The 21,493-nt window shown below is 40.7% G+C and overlaps 1 protein-coding gene across 2 annotated transcripts; it reads right to left on the minus strand.

Annotated features, from left to right (window-relative positions):
* Nucleotides 1–131: 131 nt before the first annotated feature.
* LOC128450816 (calpain-1 catalytic subunit) lies at nt 132–18,516 on the minus strand. 2 transcript variants are annotated; one of them, XM_053434505.1, is made up of 23 exons: nt 18,384–18,516; nt 18,190–18,315; nt 12,106–12,360; nt 11,477–11,546; nt 10,598–10,716; nt 10,372–10,505; nt 10,103–10,277; nt 9,170–9,244; nt 8,986–9,071; nt 8,347–8,421; nt 7,870–8,030; nt 7,283–7,449; nt 6,996–7,007; nt 6,698–6,906; nt 5,506–5,551; nt 5,281–5,349; nt 4,092–4,149; nt 3,921–3,982; nt 3,683–3,751; nt 3,456–3,534; nt 2,391–2,507; nt 1,642–1,694; nt 132–1,403 (listed from the first exon to the last, which is right to left on the minus strand). In XM_053434505.1, exons 3-23 carry the CDS (start codon nt 12,340–12,342, stop codon nt 1,377–1,379), a joined length of 2,100 nt encoding a protein of 699 aa, XP_053290480.1. In that variant the 5' UTR covers nt 12,343–12,360; nt 18,190–18,315; nt 18,384–18,516; the 3' UTR covers nt 132–1,376. The 2 variants fall into 2 exon arrangements, with proteins under 2 accessions (XP_053290480.1, XP_053290479.1); XM_053434504.1 differs by having other exon boundaries at nt 18,190–18,407.
* Nucleotides 18,517–21,493: the final 2,977 nt, after the last annotated feature.

The following is a 21,493-nucleotide window of genomic DNA, read 5'->3' on the forward strand; positions in this document are numbered from 1 at the left end:
GGACACAAATGACTGATCACAAGGCAATGCATTGTCACCAAAGTTACTTTTCTTAATCAAATTTAAACTCAATTTCCCTCATTTCGAGATATCTGCAAGTAATTTAAAAAATGAAAGAACTGTTCATACACTTAACCTGGATTATATCTTTATTTTGTTAAATTCAATCAAAAAACCTTCACCAAAAAAAAAATCACAGCATTGTACAGTACATGCTAACTACTGTATGCTATCATTACTGCTAACAAGCTGGTAATTAGCCGGTATAACATATACATATCCTCGCACGCTAGCATGCTAATATTGGCTAATTCCCCCTCCGTGGCAATCATATTACTGAATAGTATTCATGAAATTACACTGTTTATATGGACACCAATATTCCAACTGTTGACCTTCATACAGAATTAGACATGTCTATTATGTTGTTTAGATGAGTTACTAATAGAATTCAATTCAAATCAATTCATATTCCTGTTTACATGTCACAGAGCAGTCTGGTTAGGACTCATTACTATGTCCACTAAGCCATTGTGTCCGATGTCAATCCAACAGATTTAAAACCCCAACTTGAAATAGCATCTTGTTTACACCCAGGGCAAATGTCATCAAGCAGTTGGTTACTGCCGTATGTCGATGTCAGAAAATACAATGAAAACTCCAGTAGGACCTTTTAATATTATTAAGACCTATACATGCTGTCATAATCTGATTTAGCTTGGAATACTCCACATATCTTGATTTAAATAGTGCTTAGTCTGAGTAAGACATTTATCAGGTTAAAGTAATCAATAAATTATCTTTATATGACATTGTCTTATTCTAGTGTCTTGATCGGAATAATATTGAAATGTTGCTGTCCATGTAAACATTCACTGTTAACAACATGGTAATTGTATAGAGACAAAGGTGGAAGATTACAGAAAGTGATATGGCTTCATGGGTACCAGTGATACATGCTTATTGCATGGCCCCAAAAAATCGTATTTTGGAAAAATTCCATCTAATTGTAAATCGGGTAATGCAGTAACCCACCTAAAATGAACAATACCCATTCACATTGTACATTAGTACATTAGCTACATTAGTGTAGCCATGATCCACGCAGTAAAATATTTGACCTTTTCTTTGCCAGTTTTCAGCGTAGCATTTTTTATAAAAAAAATATTCAGAGTATCTGATAGCATATCTGTCTGTGCTATTCTTTTGTTCTCCGACTCAGCTTTGCAATGGAGTGAAAGAAACGCCCTGTTGTTAAAAAAATATAGAACAGCTTATTTGCAATAGAAATTACTTTGTTTGTTCTTTTATTCTATTTGGACATCGTCTGCTGCCGTTGTTCCAAATGAGTCCTGCAGCTCATCTTCTCTGGCAGATTAAGTGTACATGGAAAGGTACATCCACTGTAAATAAAGTTAAGATAGATTATTCATTTGATGCTACATTTCTGCTAGATGCTCAAAATTGTCATCACTTCATCACAGAGACTTAACAATGTCCTGTAGAGACATAAGTGGAATTCTATTTGAAAAATACAAATAAGACATTTTCAAATAAATCCCTTTGCAGGTTATGAAAAGACAGAACCATTTTGAGATACTCTCAAAAAAAATTATATGAACTCTGTAGAGCTTGTGTTACCTCTGATTCACCAAGAGTCATGGACGATCCATCAGACAGCTGCTTGAAGATTTCTGTTGAGAAAAAAACAACTTGTTGTTACCTCAGGCTTCACATGATATAATCATAGCCAATAAAATGCAATGGACAATGGTACAGAGCAGCTCTGGCTGGCTAAAACACTACACAACACAAAATTCTCCAAATGGTAATAAGTGAAGGGACTTACTGGAAGTTATTGGACTTTCGAGAAAGATTAAACATAATGTTTCCACTTCACCTTAAACTCTAGTATCCTGTACTGTTGCCAGGGATTTATAAAAAAATAACTACTGACGGGATTTATCTGAAACTTGGTGAAAGGGTAGGGCATAGGCCATCGAGGGCAGTGATTTTTTTCACTTTAACATTACAAGGCAGGATGTTAGCCTTGGTGGATGTAAGCACTCTCTAGGACTTAATGTTGTTTCTCCCCTTGACTGAAAAGAGTATTTTTGCCAGAGAAGAAAGATGATTTAAAAAAGGATTGATAGAAGTCGCCTTTGTCAACCTGGAAAAGAGTGGAGGTGGCTCGAGACACCAAGTATCCACCACTGCTGGGGGGGTTGGTAAATGATAATTGTAATTTTTGTTTGGTAAACAAGCTTTTGGCTGCAGAAATAATGGCAGAGAAGGAAGAGAGAAGAGATTAATAAGTGAGGGTGAAGACTTTCGCCATTTCCTTTCTCATGCTCGCATAATGGCTTTGTCGGCTGTCCAAATGCACTTACGGGACATGCATTCAAAGCGAAGGAGGAGACTGATGAAACTCTCCAGTGTCATGTGTCCAGAGGAGGCACCGTAGCGCAGAGCCATCAAATTCAGCATGTCATCGCTGACACGCTTTCCTGAACAATAGACATCAGACAAGAGTTCAGAACATATTCCATTATTTTCATCACTGATTCATCTGCAGATTATTTGTAATAGGACTCTCATACTGTTGAATTTTATTGCAAGGAGGCTTGAATAGAACAAACCCACTGTGAAAGGGAGTGCAATTTTTGAAATCATAAATAAAAAAGCTAAGTTCTCCACTCTATAATTCAGTATTTCAATATTTGCAGCAATGGAGTCCAATTCAATACTGTAATGAAAAGAATGTGCTGTGCATATATTAAAAGGGTTATAACCCCCGCAAAAAGTATTGACAAAAAAAGACAGCAGAGGGGATATTATGCAATACATCGGCAACGTAGATATTGACGTTAATGTTTGTGATGTTTTCAAAGGATAAAGTGAAATGTCTTTACAGGTTGTATTCAATAATTAAAAAAAACACTATATTTGAAAAGCACAAGAAATTTTGCTCAAATCGTTTTACAAAAATGTAATTATTATTAATTATGTCTCATTGCGCTTTTCTCTGCCGCTGAATTTTTTCCCCAAAAATGACCAATTAAGAATTAACTAACCATTATCGATAATGCTTATTTATTTAGGGTTGCTTGGGGGCGGATCTTGAGTCAATCAGACTCTCCATCAACCTATCCCCAATCTGGACATAAAGACCACGGCAAAACGGGGATTAGAGCCAAGAACCTTCTTGCTGTGAGACGGAGCAAGAAGGTTCTTTTCACATGTCACAGTCTGACTTCCCATTGAGTACTTTGTCAACATCTGGTGGATACCTTATTTATTTGGCACCTGGTTTCTTAGCATTGCATTGTGTTCAAAATTGTTTGGGCATTTTCTGTCTTTGTACACAGTTCATTTGTTTTCAAACAAGGGGAATTTCTCCCACAAGGCAGTGACGTCTGCCCACAAGAGACAAAAATAACAAGTTTATCATCCACCTGAGGCCATGACAGCATTCCTGAGCTCATTCAGAGACAGTGTTCCTGTAAGTGAAACGTCCTTTTGGGAGAAAATGTCCTGTGCAATTAAAAAAAACAACAGTTTAGTGAAATTATGAGGTAATCAAGAAGATCACCATTCAGGATATAAAGCAAGATGTATCCTAACCGTTCATTAGAGTAGTGATGTTATAATTATGATGTAACTAGTCGTTGGGTCCTTTTACCTTGTACACGATGACCTTCTTCCACAGACGAAGGAATTCCTCGCCATTCAGTTTGCCCGTGATAGACGTCTTTAACCCAACATTAAGGTATTAAGAGTCAGAATGCTGTCTCATGTGTCCACCTGATTTTTAAATCTATTCATGACTGTTAAATAAACAAAAGGGCAGACAGGTCTCTGTAAGTGCACACTTCTTATATCACTACATTCTAGTGTAGCATAAACATCACGTAGGATACATCCATCAGAGAAATCATGCTGCGACAGGCATCGATGCTGAAGCCTCCAGATTTCAAATCTCCTGAACAAAAACATAAAATAGCAGGAGATTCAGTTTGGCCTAAACTCAGCAACTAAGAAATGGAACAAAAGATAATTACGTACGAATATTTTAACCAAAGTTTTCAAACCTTTCAAGATTCGGTCATTTAGAATCATCTGGAGCATCTCAGCATCCACTTCTTCATACTGGAAAAGAAATCAGAAAATAAGTCAGACTAATAATAATAATAGGGTACACAGGGCACACGCATGAATGTTTCTCTTACGTGCAACTAGCGTTGCAAAATTCCGGGAATATTCAAAGTTGGAAACTTTCGGAATTAACGGGAATATACGGGAATTAACAGGAATAAACTGGAAATGTTGTGGGTAATTTATACTAACTGTATTTACTTTGTCATATACAGACATAAATATAAGCATTTTGTTTTGTCATAGGCTGATTTGAGCCCTGAGGAAACTTTGGGCACTTGACTATATGCTTCTGCATCTTAGTGTCATTCTTAACATAGGTCTTTGCACAGTATTTGCAAATGTACACAGCCTTTCCTTCTACATTGGCTGGGGTGAAATGTTTCAACTCATGAGATAGTGCACGTGGCATTGTTCTGTAGAATAAGATGAGAAAAAGCTTGTAAAAAAACACTAATGCAATGCCAGAGATATAAATAGTTTGCCAAAAAATTTGAATCGTCTGTAAAAATATTTTACAATTGATGGATAAATGAATAGAAATAGGCTAGATGGACAGATGAATAATCCTCAATCAGCATGCTAATATATTTTCCCCAGTAATATCATCGAAACTTACCTGACTAGTCCTGCACACTACAGCAGGCCTCGACAGCCCTGGTGTAGTGTGCAGGATGCTGGGAATTTTCTGTGCATGTGATGGAGAAATGCACAGTGGAGGGTTGAAATGCAACGTGCAGCGTGTGCTGCATTCCATACAGCTTTAAAATAGAGTTTTGAATGTTGTTTTTAATGCTCAGCATTTAATTTGCGTATTTTTTTTTTTTCAAAATTCCCCAAATTCCCGAGCCTAACCTCCCATGGAAATTTTTCCCGGAAATGTTCCGCCCTTTTGCAACTCTATATATGTGCAGCAGATTGTAATTAGTGACAGCCGCACAAAAGTGAAAGAGAAGATCTCGTGTGCACCACTGAAGCTGAAACTATTTGTTTGAATATAGGATAGATCCTGTTTCTGATTTTCAAAAATAACCCAGTGTCTAGTTTCTTTCATCAAGTTCCTGGAAACAAAGCAAATACAATTTCTCACTATGTTGTGCAATTGTCTGAAGACACAAAAATTACCTTGTCAGAGTTTTGACGGAAAAAGTTTCTCTTATTTGCGTCATCCAGTACACTTTCCTCTGGTGTTTTCTGAAAAAGACGGAGTGTTCAGTTCCAGGTGAGCTAAGGTAATAAATATATATACATGTATCTTATATGATCCATGCAATCAGAAAAAAACATGGATCAAAGCAGAAAGACCAAAATGATATTAACACAGAGGGTCAATTAAAAACACTTCTGCACCTCTTCTGTTTCGTTGTGTTCGTGGTTATGGCCTCCAGAATCCTCACTGAGAGGAAGAACATAAGTCAGTACTCGTGGTCATTGCAGGGAATCATCACACACGCTACCTAATTACAGTAACAAGTAGTGTTAGGGGTTAAAACTTGAGATTCAGTAATTAATAACTACAGACAAACAATTTCGCTTTATTTTTCTGGATTAACACAATAATTGTCAGTTTTTCTAAATTAACATAATAATTTACTTGAGAAAAATATAGGTGTTCTGTTCTTCTCAATGAACACTATTCATTTCTCATTTCATGAGGAAAAAATGCAGGTTTTTTTTTGGGTCACAAGATCCTTCCTCACAATCGTTGAATGATCTTGAATTTAGCATAGAGACTGTTGGAGCAAACATGTCCCACCTGTGTAGTTTGATCCTGTTTTATTTGGGTTTTGGTTCAAGACACTGGGAGATAAATGTCTCTTAAGTAAGATAGATATAGAGCTTCTAGCAGAGTTTTGAACAATCTTGTTACTTCACAATAACAGCAGAATTTATTTCTCAATTGAGTGAAATACGTTTCTCTACAACAGTTACTTATGCCAGCAAAGTCGTTTTCAGACATGAACCCTTGAGAATGTCCGCAAAATACCGTCCAGACTTTCTCCAGATGTTGCCTTTCACACGAGGAACGTAGCAGCTGTTCAACTGTTCTCTCATTGGCTTATTCAGACATTCTCCCGAGTTCTTACTCTATATCTTAATTCATATTTGATCAATATCCTTTGAGTCCAATGACTTTATTCACCTTATCACTGGAGCAGTGTTTTAAGTACCCTAAAAAAAAAACAGGACAAACATGCTACTCTTGTATAACTGCTAATAGACCAGCAGATGTCATTGTGGTTGTGCTGGGAAGATGAATCAATGCTTTTAAATATTATTTATTTTAAGTAGCTGGCAGGAGAAACTCCCCAGACCATTTAGAGATTCTGAAATTTTTTTGCAAGCAGACGTTAGATTGAATGTTGAGATCAGTTTGGTCTTTGCATGTAGAGTGTTGAGACTGGTCAAGGACTTATTAATATGCACATGCCTGCGTATTTTGTCATTTCAATGTCTTGTAGGATATGCTATGTGGCATATACAAATAAACTTTACATCTACAACTCTTTGAAAGCTAATGAGGGGGATTTAACTGACTTACTGCACATGGTTCTCGGCCTTGGACAGGATGGTCAGGATGAAGGAGGCCGTCTCATTGGGATGGTAGGTGGATGGCACAATCAGGTATTCACCAGGCTTCAACATGACGAACTCCATCACGTCACGTGCGTTCAAGTAGCTTTTAGTTTTTGCCACAACTTTGTTTTTGGCGAAGAAAGAAGCTTGGAACCTCCCTTTGTTTGCCTGGTACTATGCCAATAATAAGCAGATGTTTAATTTCTATGCAGCTCAGCTCAACCTCCAGTATAGACGGGCAATGTGTGAGAAATTTTACTTACCTCTTCAGTCACCTTGGATGAAACCAGAGGACAATGAAGGTTGTGTTGAGGATAAAACAAAACATTTGACATTATGAAGTAATTAAAATAAAGATAATGCACACCATATAATTTAATTTCCCACTGGAACGTTTAACATAATGACATGTAATGGCTGAACCCACAGAACTATTTCATTTGTATCTCTATGTGACTATTTTCAACCCAGTTCAATGCATGAACTATTTAAAGTTTAATCCAGAAATGACACAAAGAAAAACAAGAAAACCCCATAAAACAAAACTTACCTCAAATACGTTGAGTCCAATGTGGAGATTTTCAACCAGGCGTCTGTTCCTTTTGTCGGGCATTTGCATGAGAGACACCAGAAAGTTTTTTTCCCCCTGGTTCTCTGAACACTCACTGAATAATTTGCCGACCTTGATCCGATACTGTGGATTAGTTGAGAATTTTTCTGGAAGATTGAAGGAGACAAAAACATCAAATACAAACTTACTGCAGCAAGTTCATCCAGGATTGCAAAATTCTGATTTGTGTGTATGGAGTCTGGTGTGCGCCAAAGAATTAATTATAGACTTTAGATTTAGATTTGTTAATCATTTATTTCTACATTTTGAAAGGTGATTATAAATTCATCAAATAAATTGGAATTTGATCTTTTAACTGACAAATGATTAGAACCAGCTCTATATTTCAGTCTTAATGCTATTATTGTGTTCCATCTCACATTTGTCTCTGGTTTTACTATTCATAGTTTCCATTTGGAGTCATGTTTGCCTCTTTTAGAAAGTACAGAGCAGAAAAGTGAAACTGTCTCTGTATCTCTCTAAGATGCAGAAACAGTTTAACTTATTTACAGATATTTGGAAAGTACCATAGTTCTCCGTGGATCCTCCAGCCGTGGTTCCTGCAACCCATCTGCCCTCATAGAATGACGACTTCCAATGGCACGTGGAGCTTCCATCAAGGAAGTCTGGACACAGGCAGCAGATGTCAAGATCATCGTAGAACTCACAGAAGTCTTCCAGTGTCATCCTGTCCAAATCAGAAATGAACTAAGTTGATTATCATCATTGAATTATAAGTAAGATATGTTTTGTATTTAATAACTCTTTGATCCACGAGAGGAAACTAAATATTCTGTGGCAGTCGCTTGAGCGAAAATGTACTGCTCGGAGAGTATATGAACATAGTGCCTGATACACTGTACTTAATTTTAGACACATTAACACATTAGTGCATTTTTACCCAAAACTATAATGTAACAAAAGGTGTGTTCGAATAATAATTATTAATTATTGCCATTTTAAGAATGAAATAAAATTTTGATTAGCACATACATCACACTTACCAAAACTCTCCATTATTTATCATTGAAAGGCACATTTCACGATCCTGAGGAGTCACAGTTTGCCACAAAGGCGAACTTTAGCGACAGTTTGACAATGAGAGAGGAGGAAAGAAACATAGTTATGAATTATATAAAAAGATGCATACACACACACACGTGTCTCTCTATAGTTGTGAGGACACTCATTGACATAATGTATTCCCTAGCCCCTTAACCTAACCCTAACCATCAAAACCAAATGCCTAACCCTAAACCTAAAACCAAGTCTTAACCCTCAAAAAGCCAATATAATTTGTGAGGACCAGCCAAAATGTCCTCACACACTGTCAAAATGTCCTCACAATGATGGTGTAGAACCAAAATTTGCCCTCATAACATATAAATGCATTGACATAGATTAACATATAAATATAAATATATATAAAATACAATACAACTGCCTCCAAGGTATTAAATCTAATTTAAGAAAGTAATAGAGAAGTGTCTTGTCTGTTTGTTTCAGATATCCTCAATCCCCTCATATGTGATTAACAAAAAAAGGTGACAGCGAAAACATCAGCAACATGTTATTTGGGGAGGGTAAAGTAACTTCTATCTTTATAAATCTTCATGAAACATTTGCTGGGTAGTCATTCTTACTTATCGCTCCACTGTCCGTTCCACTCTGTTTGGCCCCAGGGGTTCCACAAACGCACCAGGTTAACGAGTTTCCCTCGGCTAATAAACTGACAAGAAATGAGCAGCAGACGAAAAATCAGGGATATTTATACAAACACAGAAGTCTGTATGCTGCCATGCCGTCACTGCAAATATGACTAGTTACCTGTTTCACACCTGTGACAGCATAGGCATGGCCTTGGACCAATCCATTTGGCAGCACATCATTGGCAGATGTTTTCTATAAGATAGATGTATAGAGTATAGAGAGATGTCACTGAAATGGCATTGATAGACTCAACATATCCTGAAGGTACAGTTCTGAAATTTATGAGCAAACACCATTTAGTAAAAACTTAATTGCACTTCTCAAAATACATTAGACTGAAACTAAATTAACCTTGGACAAAACATACCAACTTAAATGCACAAGCCTGAAAATATTGTACTCAAAATCAAAAGGGAAATAGCCAATTTGATCAACAAGAAAATTATGTGACCTCTTGATGTGACAGTTGAATTGACTTGAATAAATGCTTTCATGCATTATTGGACCCATTCAAAACCTTGACCCAACCTTCTTGCTCTAACACATACTTTAACTACAGCTTGGAGCACTTCATCTTTTCCTTTAGGCATAGGCTGTTAGATATTGTACTTTCTTGATTCTTGTTGTTCTGGGTTTGTACCCTCGGGGTTAAATGCACTTACTGTAAGTTGCTTTGGATAAAAGCGTCAGCTAAATGAAATTTAATGTAAAGTAGTCAAATGCCAAAGGTAATTACATACAGTTGAATTGTTCTTATGCCCTACAGATCATTTTCAGAGTTATTGAGTCTTGTCAGCCACTGGTGGACTTTAACGTTGCGGTAGATTATACTGGAATCAGATGTTCATATAAGGGATTGATCCAAACTGTAAATAAAATCAAACTAATGTGATTTTAGCTTCCTGCTATGAAAAGATAAAATGTTGGAAGCTCGAAAGTTCTATTTATACTTCCATCTTAGATACTGCTCTAGGACAACCTTAGATTATCTAAGCCTTGAGATGCTTTGATGTTATGCTCTGTGGTTTTGTGTGGAATATAAATGCTCACCCCCTTATGAGTCCCACAGCCCATCAGGGAAATATTCTGTCCAGCTCTTGTCATCAGCTCCCACAGGTCCGGAGGAGGTTCTGTGAGGTTCACGTATATGTGGACACCGCCAGTGAAGTCAACCAAAGCCTCAGCAGGAGTTCCAGACTTCATATCTGCGTATGAACCACACACCCTGACAGCAGGTGTTAAATTACTTTCAAAGGCTTTCAGAAAGTAAGATCAATGTGGATCTGACACTATGAGGACTGGAGAATTGTTTTTCATACTTGGCATAGGCTTTCTCCAGCAAAGCAGGCCAGAACTCAGTCGGAGTTTTGGATTGGACGAAGATTATTCTTCCATCAATTGTTGGTAGCTTGTCATCAATGATAACATCTACCCATTTCCCAAACCTCCAAAACTGAATATTTGAGAATATGAAGAAGGTTATAGCAAAATGATATGTATATAATTGATCAGAACCTATTTTTGGATGATGTTGGCAATATTTACCCTGAAGTGGAACAGCCCGCAGTAGTCCTCATTGAAACTTTGTTCAGGAGGAACAACTTGCTTTAGTATTGACTTGTGGAATGTCAGAGCTCCGATAGATGCAAGGAACCAGCAGTTTCCTAAGTAAAATAGAACCGTTGAGTTGTCAGGACAGTATGTTAAGCAGACATGACAGTAATGTTTGCATAAACAGGTTTACATCTAAGAAACATTCAAGTATGCTAACACAGCCAAGAGGCAGAATACACAGTACAGTGGTTATTGTAGGTTCTTACTGTCCCATGAACACAGATGAGGTTAGGTTGGAAAACATGGATGTCTTCTCAGTATCATTACACTGATGCACTAGCATAACTTTTTCTGAACACTCTAAACCACATGCTGTGCATATCCACCATTATCTTTCAGACTCGACTTGTTACCTTCTGATCTCGAGGTACCATGATTCATTGAGCTTTGATTAAATAAAAATTCCCTATTTAAATAAGTATATAATAAGTAAAATACATTGTAAAACAGAAATAATTTTTATGTCTACCGGAGTCCGTTCCACAGAGATATAGAACAAGTAGCAACAATCAAATCCTTAAAATACTGTTGAAGGAGAGGCTTGAGGATTTTGGATTGTTTTCGTCCAAACTTTAAAAGAGCTGTCCTCTGCGACATATGTGTCACACTATGCTAAAAAACTGTGCAATGAACACAATTACCGCTAGAACCGCTTGAAACCGATCTACATTGGCCTTGTTTGGCCTTAAAGTGCTGTTTTTCTGCAATTTCATGATGATGCAGTTGTGCCACTTGGCTGTTTGGGCATCTCTTAATGACACTACTGTAGAACCAACTCATATATTGTTGTGAATCAAGCAAGTTTCCTACCAAGATGGCCTTGACCAAAGTCAAATCTGGAGATCCCTTTAACAACAAAAGATGGATTGGATACCATAACCTGAAACAGAGGAATTATTTACACGTTATTGTTGAAGGTTTTAATATTTCAACTGTGAGAAAATAATATTGCCTTATAATATTACTATAGCCTGCCTTGTCAGGTTGGTCATTCATCTGAGCTCTCTATCCTTCAAAAGTTTTGGCAATGGGACTCTGTGCTACACAATAGCTAACTCAAGCTAGCAATAAACAAGTGACATAGTAAAACCCTTAACAGGAGAGAGACCAGGAAGTGACAGACCAAAGCGGATCACAATAATTTGTAACTACAGTATGTTGGCCTGTTATTGCTTTGTTGGTAACATGCCATGACAAAATAAATGATCACTAAACTGTTAGTGTTATCTTGTTTTTTGCCCTATGGTACAAAATAGCTTTTAGCTTTGAGAAGAATTCACATTGCAGCTTTAAACAGCCGAAAGTATAAGCCACTCGCTTGTGGAGTTAAATAAACACAAATTTACTTGAGTTTGCCTTTTTAACAACCTATTCATTTAACCATAGACTTGGATAACTGTTATGCTAAATCCCATCTTTTCAGCTACCACATCACTCACCGCTGGTCTCAGCCACACCACACGGTCCAGGTCAGAAGGTTTCAGTAACCCTTCGCCGATGGTGTTACTGTCAGGGGGGAACATCTCATCAATGTACCTTACTCGTCGGCTGAGGCAGTACTGTTTCATCTGCTCGTAGTCTTGGTTGAGGAAGCTAATGGGGTTGGTGATGGTCCCACGGCCACTTTTCTGATGACGTGCATTGATGATGTTCATACAAACACCAGAGGTATGCATTGCTGCAGTGGTTGAGCTCTGTTCAGATAAAAAAGAAAGTAGATAATCTTGGCATAAAACAAACTTTACAAAAAAAGGTCTTATCTTATTTGAGTCCTTATATTCAAATCACCTCGATAAAAATACAATTAGAACAGCGATCGCCAATAGTTTGCATTAGACTGAATTCTTCAATTTGAACATGGGGAGGGATTATTAATCAAGTAGTGTAGTGGACACATGTGATAAGACAGAATTCACCAAAGACTGTTATATTGGTTTGCACTAGTTGATTTGGTTTGCTGTTGGCGACTGATGGATAGAGTACTGAGGGACGTACCTTTTTTATTTATTTATCTGGATGATATGCTGGTGGCTAGTACTTCTAAGACAGAACACACGTCTCACCTATTGACACTCTTTGAGCGACTCAGTCAGCATGGCCTGATTATAAACCTAGCCAAGCGTCAGTTTGGGCTGATGGCTATTGACTTCTTGGGACACCGCATTACTGAGGACGGTACAATTCCTCTCCCTTCAAGGGTGGATGCTGTCACAAACTTCCCACGCCCACTCTCTGTGAAGTCTCTGCAGGAGATTTGGGCATGGTGAACTTTTATCACTGCATTCTTCCACAGGCAGCACATCTAATGCGACCAATGTCACCAATGTTCTGATATCCATCACGAGTGATGCTTCTGACTATGCAGTTGGAGCGGTGCATGAGCAGTGGGTCGGAGTTCATCACAGATATACTACATGTGGAGGCAAGCACGACCTGGTGTCTGACTGCCTCTCCAGAGAGGTTACTGGAGCCGTCCAATTTGGTGTGGACTATGATTGCATGGCAGCAGATCAAATTTCTGATCCACAGACGCTGAGGACGGCTGAGACAGGACTGAGGTTTGAGGATGTTGCTTTCGGTACTGCTGGCACTACACTCCTTTGTGATGTTTCCACAGGCCAGACAAGACCAGTCGTTCCCACAGGATGGAGACGACAGATTTCCGACCCTGTCCATGGCCTGTCACACATCGGAAAAAGGCCCTCACAGAAGTTGGTAGCAGCAAAGTTTGTCTGGCATGGTCCTTAAAAAGATGTGCTGAAGTGGGCTGAAACCCGAGCGCCGTACATGGCTGCTCACTGCTCTGTGTGCACGGTCAAAAGCAGAGATTAAATGTCCCTACCTGCATGAGTGTGCCTTTGCATGACTGTGCATGTGTTTGGGACTAATAAATGCATCTTAACATGTGTGGTGTGTGCCAGCGAAATAAATTCCACCGCCACACTAAGCCCCCCCTGGCACAATTCACCTCTCAGGGGTTCACACACCTTCTCCCAATGGTGGACAGAACCACTCGTTGGCCGGAAGCTCCTGGGTCACTCGGTTCTGCGTTCCATCGGACATTTCTTCTGACTGGGGCCTGCAGTCTACATTTGGGCTCTGGAACATTGTGGCAGAGGGCATGGGAACGAAGCTCCAGTGCACCACAGCATACCACCCGCAGGCTAACGGGCTGTGCGAGCGGTTCCACCGTTCTGTGAAAGCTGCTCTACGCACCAGCCCCAAGTCATGTTACGGCTTACGACCGCCCCTAAGGAAGACAGCATGTTGTACATTCTGCTGTACGAGACTGACTGTTTACCTTTCAGACACGCCCCCTAGAAACATCTTCCTCGAATACAGCACCTCAGAATACTACTCCCACTAGCTCCCCCAAATGGCCACACCAGCCATCAGCTAATCAATATAAACACTATCTGATCATCATTTAATCTCATTATGACTCAACTAAAATAGGCAGCATTCATGAACCGGTGTTAAGCATCCTTCCCCTATATGTCTCTAACAATGAAAGACTACAAAATAAATAAAAATAAATTATCTACCATCATAAATCGTATTCATATTCCCAGTGAGGCACTAATTGCCTCAGGTTTTAACCTTCCTTCCCTCTCCCGTACACCGGGTAGGTGTTTTCCACCCCGGATTTTCGCAACGCCCGGTATACAGCCGTGGCCAAAAGTTTTGAGAATGGCACAAATCTTCATTTTAACAAAGTCTGCTGCCTCAGTTTTTATGATGGCAATTTACATATACTCCAGAATGTTATGAAGAGTGATCAGATGAATTGCAATTAATTGCAAAGTCTCTCTTTACCATGAAAATTTACTTTATCTCCAAAATAACATTCGATTGCATTTCAGCCCTGGCACAAATGGAACAGCTGACATCATGTCAATGATTCTCTTGTTAACACAGGGAGAGTGTTGACCAGGACAAGTCTGGAGATCACTCTGTCATGCCGAATAAGACAGAATTGCAGACTGGAAGCCTTAAAATGAGGGTGGTGCTTGTAATCATTGTTCTTCCTCTGTTAACAATGGTTACCTGCAAGGAAACACGTGCAGTCTTCATTGTTGTGCATAAGAAGGGCTTCGCAGGCAAGGATATTGTTGTTATTAAGATTGCACCTAAATCGACCATTTATCGGATCATCAAGAACTTCAAGGAGAGCGGGTTAATTGTTGTGAAGAAGGCGTCAGGGCGCCCAAGAAAGTCCAGCAAGTGCCAGGACCGTCTCCTAAAGTTGATCCAGCTGCAGGATCGGGGCACCACAAGTGCAGAGCTTGCTCAGGAATGGCAGCAGGCAGGTGTGAGTGCATCTGCACGCACAGTGAGGCGAAGACTTTTGGAGGATGGCCTGGTGTCAAGAAGGGCAGCAAAGAAGCCACTTCTCTCCAGGAAAAACATCAGGAACAGACTTATATTCTGCCAAAGGTACAGGGATTGGACTGCTGAGGACTGGGGTAAAGTCATTTTGTCTGAAAAATCCCCTTTCAGATTGTTTGGGGCATCTGGACGAAAGCTTGTCCGGAGAAGAAAAGGTGAGCGTTACCATCGGTCCTGTGTCTTGCAAACAGCAAAGCATCCTGAGACCAATCATGTGTGGGGTTGCTTCTCAGCGAAGGGAATGGGCTAACTAACAATTTTGCTTAAGGACACCGCCATGAATAAAGAATGGTACCAAAACATCCTCCGAGAGCAACTTCTCTCAACCATCCAAGAACAGTTTGGTGACTAACAATGCCTTTTCCAGCATGATGGAGCACCTTGCCATAAGGCAAAAGTGATAACTAAGTGGCTCGGGGAACAAAACATCAACATTTTGGGTCCATGGCCAGGAAACTCCCCAGACCTTAATCCCACTGAAAACTTGTTGTCAATCCTCAAGAGGCGGGTGGACAAACAAAACCCCACAAATTCTTACAAACTCCAAGCATCGATTATGCAAGAATGAGCTGCCATCAGTCAGGATGTGGCCCAGAAGTTAATATACAGCATGCCAGGTTGAATTGCAGAGGTCTTGAAAAAGAAGGGTCAACACTACAAATATTGACTCTTTGCATGAACTCAATGTAATTGTCAATACAATATTTTGACACTGAAATGCCTGTAATTATACTTCAGTATACCATAGTAACATCTTACAAAAAGATCTAAAAACACTGAAGCAACAGACTTTCGGAAAACCAATACTTGTTTCATTCTCAAAACTTTTGGCCACGGCTGTACATTGCCAGCCACACTGATTCTCGTTCTGCAGGAGGTTTCTTCTAGTTAATGAAGGAGCTTTTTCTCTCCACAGTCGCCAAAGTGTTTGCTCATTGTGGGAACTGTTGGGTTTTCTCTGCAAACTTAAGGTCTCAACCTTATCATGTCATGATTTTGCTCTTAAATTGGACTAAACACAATATCTTTTTTACAATTGATTCTTCATTTTGCCAAGGACTTTTGTGTGAAGCACTTTGTAACCTGGTTATATAAGTGATATACAAATTATTATTATTATTAATATTATTACTATTATTACAAATGGGTTAGGGTTGAGACATGGATTAAGTTAGCTTCTCTTTGATTAAGGCTTTTGATTTTGTCCCCGCCCCCTGGGAATAGAGCTGATTACTTCAATACCTCACACTCTTAAAGTTGTATTGCTCCCATGTTGGGCTTCTATTTAGTGTTTGGCCATATACGATAATTCAGATTCCCTGTATGGAGGGCCTACCTATGCTCGGCCACTCGGCCACTCCCTCAGCCTCTTTTTAGTGAGGCCTACACTGAAACAACCACAAGATCATAAATTTGGTACAAAACAGGGAAGTTGTTACATTTTATGAAACTGGTGATAGGATAGATTTTGCTGTTAAATACATCTTTGAAAGTGTTTTGAACCATATTGTTTCAATAATTGCAATTACCACAGCAGAAGTTGCTCTTGGGTTGGCAAAGCCAAGTGTAAGGTTTAGGAGCAGGAGTTAACTCCTGACTTGGTAGTTGTGGCCCTTTGAAACTGACCCCTGGGGTTCAATGAATAATCGTTCTCGATGAAGTCCCAATTTTTCTTAATGATATGTTTCATCTGGACAGCTTATTTGCTGTAATGTATAACAAAGTAAGTAATAACCCTTTAGATAATATCCTTTAGGCTTCTAAAGTGTTCCTGAAAATATATATATTGGAAAGAAATGCATTTAGATTTATAACATTTGGCCATCTTTGTGATTCAATGAATCTTGGCATTACAAGATAATACATGGACCTTTAGTTTCCTGATATGCTTCCAACAGCAACAACACGAGCAGCAGGAGCACTGACAGTTGTTGTTGTTGTCACAGTCCCAAAGATGTTCTGGTCATCTCACACGTAGACTACTGTAACTCCCTCCTGGCAGGTCTACCTGCTAGTGCCATCCGACGTTTGCAGCTCATTCAGAATGCAGCAGCTCGACTGGTTTTTAACCAACCTAAATTCACTCACACTACTCTGCTCCTCCGCTTCCTTCACTGGTTACCAGTGGCTGCCCGCATCCGGTTCAAAACATTAGGACTTGCTGTGAACGGATCAGGTCCAGTCTATATCCAGGACATGGTGAAACGTTACATCCAAGCACGTTCACTCCGCTCTGCTTCTGCCAATCGGCTCGTTGCTAAACACGTTGCTAAACGTTGCTAAACACAGGACAGTTTGCTGTCCTGGCTCCTAAATGATGGAATGAGCTCCCCATCGACAACTGGACATTCCGCCGCAAACTAAAAACATACCTCTGTCCTGTTGTCAAGTATTTTAATTCAAGTGGTTTGTGTGTTCAATGTGTTTTTGGTTATATGTATTTGATTATATTAAAGTAATTTTCTATTAGTTTAAACACGTCTCTTGCCCCTGTGATTTCAAGAACCTTTGCCATCCCACTTAGCATATATTAATAGTAATAAGCGTGAGGGTAAGTATGAGGGAAAGCAGGGATATTGATAAAGTTGCCACAACGCCACCTGGGGAGTTTCCCCTCCAGGAAATATTAATATATGCTAAGTGCGACAGCACCGGCTCTTGAAATCACAGGGGCAAGAGACGTGTTTAAACTAATATAAAATTACTTTAATATGATCAAATACATATAACCAAAAACACAATAAACACACAAAGCATACAAAACATCTGAATTACAATACTTGACAACAGGATAAGTTTGCTTTGGATAAAAGCGTCAGCTAAATGTAATGTAACAGGTTCATTTCTCAGCCTTTGCATGCACCATAGTCCAGAATACATAATACAGAAAAATACAGGCAACAGAGTAAATTTCCTTTATCCTAATATTAAATTCTGATGAGAAGTTAAACAGCGAAGCTATCTACTGTTGTAATCACCACACTTTCTTTTTGTTATGGTGTTATGTAAGATTGCAGTATAAATAAGTTGTTTTCAATGTCTCATGTGTAACAACAATTGTTCAATAGAGAAACTCAGAATGACAACACCACCAGTTCCATAAGTGTAAGTGACATTGACATTGGGGTTCTTACCTCAGCAGGCGAAGAGAGAACGTGTTGAGTTTGGGTGGAACAACAAATATGAGTGAAGAAGCTCTCGTTCCTGCAAACGCCTGAGGCCACGACTCAGCGTACAGGCAAGTCTATCTGCGTTATTACCTGTAAGCAGACAGGTGAAAGCAAGTTATGAACTGCACACACACCGAAGATCCATTATTTACTCGTACCTAATGCGTGTGTTGAAAGGTGATGCTGGGTGTGGTGAATGGAATGTTTTACAGGCGCGCCCATTGGTGTTGATCCTTCACAAGCTGTTTGTTTTTGACAGACAAACATTCACACACACACTTCAAGTCAGAGGTTAATCTATCTGCTTATTTTTGGAAGATACAATCCTTGCAACACAGGTAGAACATGCATTTCTAGGATGAGTGGCACTGTAAAACTGATAAACAGTCTTGCTGTCTGTCCGACTGTATGTTAAGCTTGAACAGTTTATCTTATTGGCTTCACACTTATTGGCTGCACTCGACATGTTCAGTATTAATATTACATGAATAAAAAACCAAACAGCGCATTCCAGTAAGTGGGGGAGACTCAGTGAGCCTTCAGTCTGCAGACCAAGTTGATCTCCGGAATGGCTCCTCTTTAGAAATATGTCGTTTCAGTAAAAGCACAATGCTCATTTTGTTGCTGCAACGCTTTATGTCAAGATATATTACAAAGCTTTATTTTGAAGAGATGTGGACATGCAAAGTATGAAAAATAACATTGGTTAAATAAATGTCAAGCACACAAACAATAAAAAGTGACAGTACATTGTAGAACAGTTTGAGGAGAACTCACTAATGACAAGGAAGTTGCTCCAGAGCAGAAACACAGGAAAAGAGAACAGGCAGGTTTAGTAATAATATGAAAAAGTTACGACTGTCAATTATACAAAAAATGGTATTGAATTTGTGTTCTATCCCAAAGTTTGCACTGCAGTGTAAGACAAATGATACTCCAACTGTAACTGCATGTGGGCTTTTTTCACCACTGAGTTTTTCTCATGCTGTAACATTCAAAATTTGAGATTCAAGGTCTAATCTGACCTGAATTATTCTGGTTAAAATTTAAGTGGAAACATTTTACAATTTTTTCTATCATAAGCAACTCGAAACAATGTAATTTAAACTGTGTTATAAGCCTAAAAGTCCACTGGAAGTATACTAAGCTAGCAAACCTAGCCACATGATTGTGTGTTGGAGGGTCTGTGAATGCATCTCATAGGAAGATATCAGAGGATGGGCAAATGACACTGTTTCTAGTTGAATATGAATTTCACGGCTTGTGGACAGTTGGAAGAATCAACAGTAGCAGTATGGAAGCATTGTGGCGTGCACTCAGGGGTGTGTCCTCTCACCCAGTGGGTTGATGGGTAATGTTAGAGGCTTTAGCTATATATACTTCCCGAATGGGGAACAGGTGGAGTTCTGAATAAACCACAGTAAACAGTACCTGCGTCTCAGCCTTTCCTTGTCTTGCCACATTGGTGACCCTGTTTTTTGGACATGTTCGAGGTAGAGGAGGATAGTGTCCCTTCCTCATCGGGGGAAGACGTATTTTCTTCCCCGGTGCCTGTGGACCGTGTCTCCACAACGACCATGGCGCCGCAGCTTCCGCGACCGACCAGCTCCGCGGAGCACGTTAAACTGCCGGAGTTTTGGCAGAACGACCCCGCGCCGTGGTTTCTGCACGTCGAGGCTCTTTTCCATCTGCGAGGAGTAACGGCAGACGACTCCAGGTATTTTTTGGTGGTCGCGGCTTTGGACCAGCAATCCACCCGGCGCGTGATGCAGCTCCTGCGAGCCCCGCCGCTGCGCGGAAAGTACGCCGCCCTCAAGCAGCTTCTCCTCCGGCGCTACAGCTTGTCAGCCACGGAGAGAGCGGACAAGCTACTGTCGCTTCCCGGTTTGGGCGATGGTTCGGCAGTGGACCTGATGGACGAGATGCTGTCGTTGCTGGGCTCCGAGGATGATGGTTTCCTTTTCCCGCACATCTTTCTGCGTCAGCTCCCACTGCAGGTGCGCGCAGCCCTCGCCAACTCTTCTTGTTTGGCGGCCGGCGACTTCCGTGGATTGGCTGAGCAGGCGGACCGGATCCTGCTAACTTCGAGGAACGTCTCCGTGCAGAGTGTGGCCGTGGAGTCCTTGCAGCCGACGTTGGAGGACGAGGTTCCGGCATTGACGGCTGCAGTTTCCACCCGCAGACAGCGCGGCCAGCTGTGTTTCTTCCATCAGCGCTTCGGCAGCAAGGCGCGCCGCTGCGTTCCTCCGTGCGCGTTCGAGGCACCGGGAAACGGAAGAGCCGGCGCTCGGTAGCAGCCGTGGGCGCTGGCGAGCAAGAGGAGCTGCTGTTCGTTCATGACTCCATATCAGGTAATCAGTTCCTGGTGGACTCCGGCTCGCAGAAGAGCCTTCTCCCTCCTGCAGCTACGGACCTCTCGGCCTGTGGCAGTGGTCCGCGTCTGACAGCGGCTAACGGTTCGGCTATAGAGACGTTTTGTACAAAGTCTGTGACTGTGTGTTTCAATGGACGCAAATTTCTGTGTGACTTTGTTGTAGCTTCCATTACGGTTCCTATTATCGGAGCAGATTTTCTGTGCACTAATGGGTTGTTAGTGGATGTAGCTAATCGCAGGCTCATTGATGCTGTGTCTTTTTCGTCTTTTCCGTGTCAGACAGGGGGACTCGGGCCATTAACACACGCTAATTTCGCGGCGTCAAAGGATGTCTTCCAGCGCTTACTGGCGGAATTTCCTTCGCTGACAACGCCCGCATTTTCTGCCGCGGTTACTAAACACGGCGTGGAACATTTCATTCCCACTGCGGGTACGCCCGTTTTCGCACGTTTGCGTCGACTCGACACCGTGAAGTTAGCCACCGCGAAGGAGGAGTTTGCTACCATGGAGCGTTTGGGGATCGTTAGGCGGTCCAACAGCCCGTGGGCTTCGCCGCTCCACATGGTGCCCAAGGCGGACGGGTCTTGGCGGCCGTGCGGTGACTTCCGCCGTTTAAATAACATCACGGTCCATGACCGTTATCCCATTCCACATGTTCAGGATTTTTCGATTCGTTTGGCGGGCATGACAATTTTTTCTAAAATCGATTTGGTGCGAGGTTATCATCAGGTGCCTGTGCGGGCAGAGGACGTGCCCAAGACTGCAGTCATTACACCGTTTGGGCTTTTCGAGTTCCTGCGAATGCTGTTCGGCCTTAAAGGCGCAGCGCAGACGTTTCAGCGCTTGATGGACTCGGTGTTACGTGACCTCGCGTTTGTTTTCGTCTATTTGGAC

Source organism: Pleuronectes platessa, chromosome 11, assembly GCF_947347685.1.
Source record: "Pleuronectes platessa chromosome 11, fPlePla1.1, whole genome shotgun sequence".
NCBI lineage: Eukaryota > Metazoa > Chordata > Actinopteri > Pleuronectiformes > Pleuronectidae > Pleuronectes > Pleuronectes platessa.